General features: G+C 55.0%; 1 protein-coding gene across 1 annotated transcript; it reads right to left on the reverse strand.

The window, feature by feature from the left end:
* Nucleotides 1-559: 559 nt before the first annotated feature.
* Nucleotides 560-2,688, reverse strand: PHLDA1 (pleckstrin homology like domain family A member 1). The gene is made up of 2 exons (XM_005606715.4): nt 1,529-2,688; nt 560-1,083 (listed from the first exon to the last, which is right to left on the reverse strand). Exon 1 carries the CDS (start codon nt 2,671-2,673, stop codon nt 1,555-1,557), a length of 1,119 nt encoding a protein of 372 aa, XP_005606772.2. The 5' UTR covers nt 2,674-2,688; the 3' UTR covers nt 560-1,083; nt 1,529-1,554.
* Between the last annotated feature and the right edge of the window lie 2,130 nt (nt 2,689-4,818).

The raw sequence follows: 4,818 nt of genomic DNA on the forward strand, positions 1-4,818 counted from the left end.
ATTATTTTCAGTACGAAAACAAAAAGTGATGACTCCTAGTTCTTTGAAATATTTACAAACTGTATTTTAAACTATGAGATTCTAGAGTATGCTTCCAGAACAAAGTAAACGGGTCAGAAAATGCGGCTCAAGTGAAGTGTGCAAAGCTGTTGGGGAGGAGAAGCGCTAGTGTGGGTGATGGGTGAGAGCATCAATGTCCTCTCAGTCGGGCTGAATGGTTCCCTCTCCCCACTGCGGCTTCTGAAATGAAACACCTACTGCATTCACACTCGGAAATCATAGAAATCTCCTTATTAAACGAGTCACACACACATGACATGAAGCCAAGCTTTTCCTACAGCAGACCCAGTCCAACCGAATATGCACCACATGATCATCCTGCCATCAGCTGGGTTATGTTTTAAATATTTGAAATCAGATCTCACTACTAGTGACTTCCTTTTAGGAAAGTGATTAGATTTTCATAATTACACGCTTCTGAACACTTAACTTCTTTAAACCTCTATTCTACACAAAATATATGTCCGAGGAGAAAAAAATCTCAAAATAAAAAAAGAAGTAATACCACAGAGTTTAATTTCAACCACCTGCATAAGAATCAAAGTATCAGACCTTTGGAAAATGCCCCAAGAATAATGTATGAATTCTTAATGTTTTCCCCTCCGCCACCCTCTTACTTTTTTCTTTTCCAAGATTAGAACTTACTAGGGAATAGGTTTTTGAAAATCAAGTTTCTTTTTGAAAAATGGCCTACATTCAGAAATGTCTTAGAACAAGCATTAAAAAAACTAATAAATAATCATAAGTCAAAATACATTAAAATAAAATTACAGTACATCATTGCTCCTAGAAGGCCCACCATCCTGGGAGATCCTTTCCAAGGTTCATAAATAAAGCCCTCTGGACTAGAGAGCGTCTCCTGCATTGCGGTGAAGAGAATGCAGAAAACTAAGGAATCGCGAGTTATCAGTCCGGTGATGTCCAAACTACTTGATCTGGCGCGGGGCGGGGAGACCGTCTTGTTTTGGAGCCAAGTGAAGACAATAGAAAGGTGCTCGTCCCACTTCCTCAAGTCCTCAAAACCTGGAAAGAAATGACACGGAATGAAGTGGGAGGCTCACAATCCTCCATAACCCAGTTCTTTTCGGGCCGGGCCGGCGGACAATGTGTGCCCAGAAAGTCACCAGGGTCGCTCCCTCGAGCGCCCAGACCCAGTTACGCGGCGCCTGGGCCCCGGAGAGAGGCCGCGGCGTCGCCGGGGCGCGCACCCCTGCCCACGCGCGGTCGGGGCCCGCAGGGAGGCGGCCCGCGAGGCCCGCCCGCCCGGCGCGGGTCCCCCAGCCCCCTTCTCTGCGCCGCCGCTCCCGGCCCCGGCTTGCTTCCCTTTTCTCCACCTTCCCAGAAAATTCGAATAGCTTCTCATTTTTCCACCCGAGAGACAAACCCGGGAGCAGGCTTCCTACTCCTCCCCGCACCCCGAAAGCCGCTCTTCGGAACGGCCCCGGGAGCCCGGGTCGCCGGCGCTTACCTCCTCCGGCGCGGGTGCTGCCCCCTTCAGGCCGAGTTGGAGGTGCTGCGGAGAAGCCGGTGGCCGTGCGGCTGCGAGAGCGGCTGCTGGTGCTGGTGCGGGAGTGGGTGCGGGTGCGGGTGCGGGTGCAGGTGCGGATACGGGTGGAGCGGCTGGAGCTGGGGCTGGGGATTGGCTTGGGGCTGCGGCTGGGGCTGGGGCTGCGGCTGGGGCTGGGGTTGAGGCTGAAGCTGCGGCTGCGGCTGCGGCTGCGGGGGTTGCTGCTGGACCAGGTGCTGTTGCTTCTGCCGCGTGGACTTGACCGCCAGGATGGCCTGACGGTTCTTGTACTGCACCATCTGCAGCGTGATCTCGGCGTTCCAGCCCTGGTCCTGCGGGCACCGAAAGTCGATCTCCTTGCCCTCGGCCATCACCACAGTGAAGTACATGTACTTGCCCTTGCGCTCCACACAGTCCACGGTCTTCATGTTGGAAAAGTGTAATTCCTTGAGCTTGACCGGCGGCTCGAGGCCGGCCACGGCGGGGCCTCCGGGTTGGGACGGCTCGGCCGGCCCCTGCCCGGGCTGCTGCTGCTGCTGCTGGTGTTGCAGCTGCTTGGGCGGGATGAGCAGGAGCCCCTCCTCAGTGAGGATGCAGCACTTTTTCTTCCAGAGCTGCAGCAGCCCGTCGCTGCGCTTCTCCAGCACGCCCTCCTTCAGTGCCTTGCATCCGCTGCTCTCCAACATCCTCCCGGCATAGGGCGGCCCGCCGCTCGGCTCGGCCTCTCCACTTGCCGCCGCCCGGGCCGGGGGCAGCAGCAGCAGCCGCGCGCCGTCCTCGCCCCAGCGGCGCCCACGGCCGCCCGCCCGGAGCGCACAGAGGAGGCTGAGGCGCAGGAGGCAGAGCGGCGGCCGGTCAGGGTCGGGGCAGGGGGGCAGCCGCGTCCTGAGGCGCCACAAGGTCCCGCCGCCGCGAGCCGCCGGGCCGCCGCCGTCCTCCCGCGAGCGCTCACTGCAGGGCACTGGCCGGGCCCCCTCGCGGTGCTTTTGAATGGGCCATCCCCCCCGCCCCCGAGCGACACCCAGCGGAAAGGGCGGCTCCCGGCGCCCGCGCTGCGGGGAGAAGCCCAGCGCGGAACGGCGCCCGGCCGCCGGCGCGCGCCTCATTCACGCGGGCCCTCCCGAGCCGCCCGGCCCCGCCCCGCGCCGGCCCCGCCCCGCCGCCGCCTCCGCCCGCCGGCCAGGAGCTGCTCCCCGCCGCGCGGGCCACAGCCGAGCGCCGACGCCCAGGGGCCGCTGCGTGGCCATCGCCCCCGGGCCGCTCTCCCCGGCCGGTGGGGCTGTGTGCCCTCGGGACGCAGCCCTGGGGTTCGCGCTGAGCGCCGAGACCGCGCAGAGCCAGTGTCCCGGCCTGGGCGGGCAAGGAGGCTGGGGACAGGGCTCCGAGCGGCCGAGGCCCGCGGAAGTGTGCCTCCCCCGGACCCTACGTGACACCTCAGCGCGCGGAGACCGAGAGGGCACCATGTCTTTACGCTCACATTCGCTCACGGTCATTAACTAGCTCTTCTTGGAGCAGAGGGCGATTGTTAAGCAATAGCGCTACCGTCTGTCCCGTTTGGAAGGGGTAGAGGAAGCTGACCCACTTCGGATGGCTTCTCGCCTTCCCGTTTTCCTCTCGGGAGCGCAGGCACTAGCCTATCTTCACCCGGGACACAAGCTCTCGAGCTCCCTCCTTGACCCCTCGGTACAGCCTGCAACATCTCAGAAGAGTAACTTCAACTACAAATCCGAGGAGACCCCACACTTCAAGGCGCAGCTTAGCTCTCCACACCGCGAGTTGGCCTCCGCAGGTCCCTCTCTGCAAACGCCTAACGGGCCAGGTCTCTGTTTCGTAATCTCATTTATCTGGACCTGGGGAAGGTGATGCTGTACTCGCCCCTAGCTCCCTCCTATCCCCACATATAAGCAATTTCTACAGAAATTCTGGGAAACAAATCAGAATAAAGAGCACAAACCGAAACCAATGAAGTAAACAGAGAGCCTCAACTATATACTGACCCTGAGAACAGAAGAATCCCACGAAAAAGAACTAAACCAGAGGTGGACAGGGCAGAGTTGGCCAAGGTCAGAGGAAGGCTGCGGCTTATGCCCAAGAAGGAAGAAGGGCTAACTTAGCTCATCTGCTGCTTTCATATGGCTGGAACAAAGAATTCCACAGGCGAAGAAGTGAGCGATGAGCTGGGAGAGCTGAGCAAAAGCCACATCCTTTGTGTCTTGCTAAGAAATTCGAAGTTAATCCCAAGGTAATCGAGAACAAGGGATAAATTTAAACACCGGAGGGTCCTGAATCTTAATCTAAGGAACGTCTTAGCAAATGGGACAATTCCACACAATCCTGAGTCCCACTGAATCGCATAGTTCTCAGGGCCTTCACATTGTTAATGGATTAGCAGTCTTTTAAAGAGAAAGGCCATTATTAAAATTACATTAAAATTTCTAGTAAGATTGTTAAAAAAAAAAAAAAGATGAACAATTCTGTATACCAATGACAGACACTACACCAGACATCTCAGTTCCTTCCCTGCCTTTGTAGGACAAGTGAGCATTCCAGAGAATTTCTACATGGCCAGCTGTTCATCTTTCTAACAGAGTGCCATTCTTCAGCTCGTTTGGAAAGGTTACTTCCTTTAAGGGTGTAATTCAGAGTCTCTGAGGGCAGGTGTACTTGGGAAAGACATTTCATATGGAAAAATGATACAAACTTCACTGGGTAAAAAATAAGATGGTGGTATCTAAGCTTCTGCAGTTTATCGGGATGCAACAAAAGCATTCTAGCTAAATTACTTCAAAACGTCTGAACAAGCAGCACGGTTTTAAGAAGCACTTATTTTAACTAGAGACTTTAAAACTCAAGAATTTCCATTTGAAGGGCCAGCCCGGTGGCCAAGTGGTTTTCATGCGCTCTGCTTTGGCAGCCCAGGGTTTCGGCCGTTTGGATCCTGGGCACGGACATGGCACCGCTCATTAGGCCACGCTGAGGCGGCATCCCACATGCCACAACTGGAAGGACCCACAACTGAAATATATAACTATGTACTGCAGGGATTTGGGGAGAAAAAGCAGGGGGAAAAAAAAGAAGATTGGCAATAGTTGTTAGCTCAGGTGCCAATCTTAAAAAAAATTTTTTTTTAAATAAAGAATTTCCATTTGACTATTTCACAATAACCTAGTGACTTGGTGATCAGCTCAGAAGTCTCTGACCACAGTGTACTGTTTATTGGAAATCTCAGTAGTACAGGAATCTTTTAGATT

The sequence above is a fragment of the Equus caballus genome, chromosome 28 (assembly GCF_041296265.1).
Source record: "Equus caballus isolate H_3958 breed thoroughbred chromosome 28, TB-T2T, whole genome shotgun sequence".
Lineage (NCBI taxonomy): Eukaryota > Metazoa > Chordata > Mammalia > Perissodactyla > Equidae > Equus > Equus caballus.

Excerpts from the sequence above, each read along its gene's own strand:
- PHLDA1 (XM_005606715.4), bottom strand. The coding sequence starts at position 2,673 with ATGAGGCGCGCGCCGGCGGCCGGGCGCCGTTCCGCGCTGGGCTTCTCC.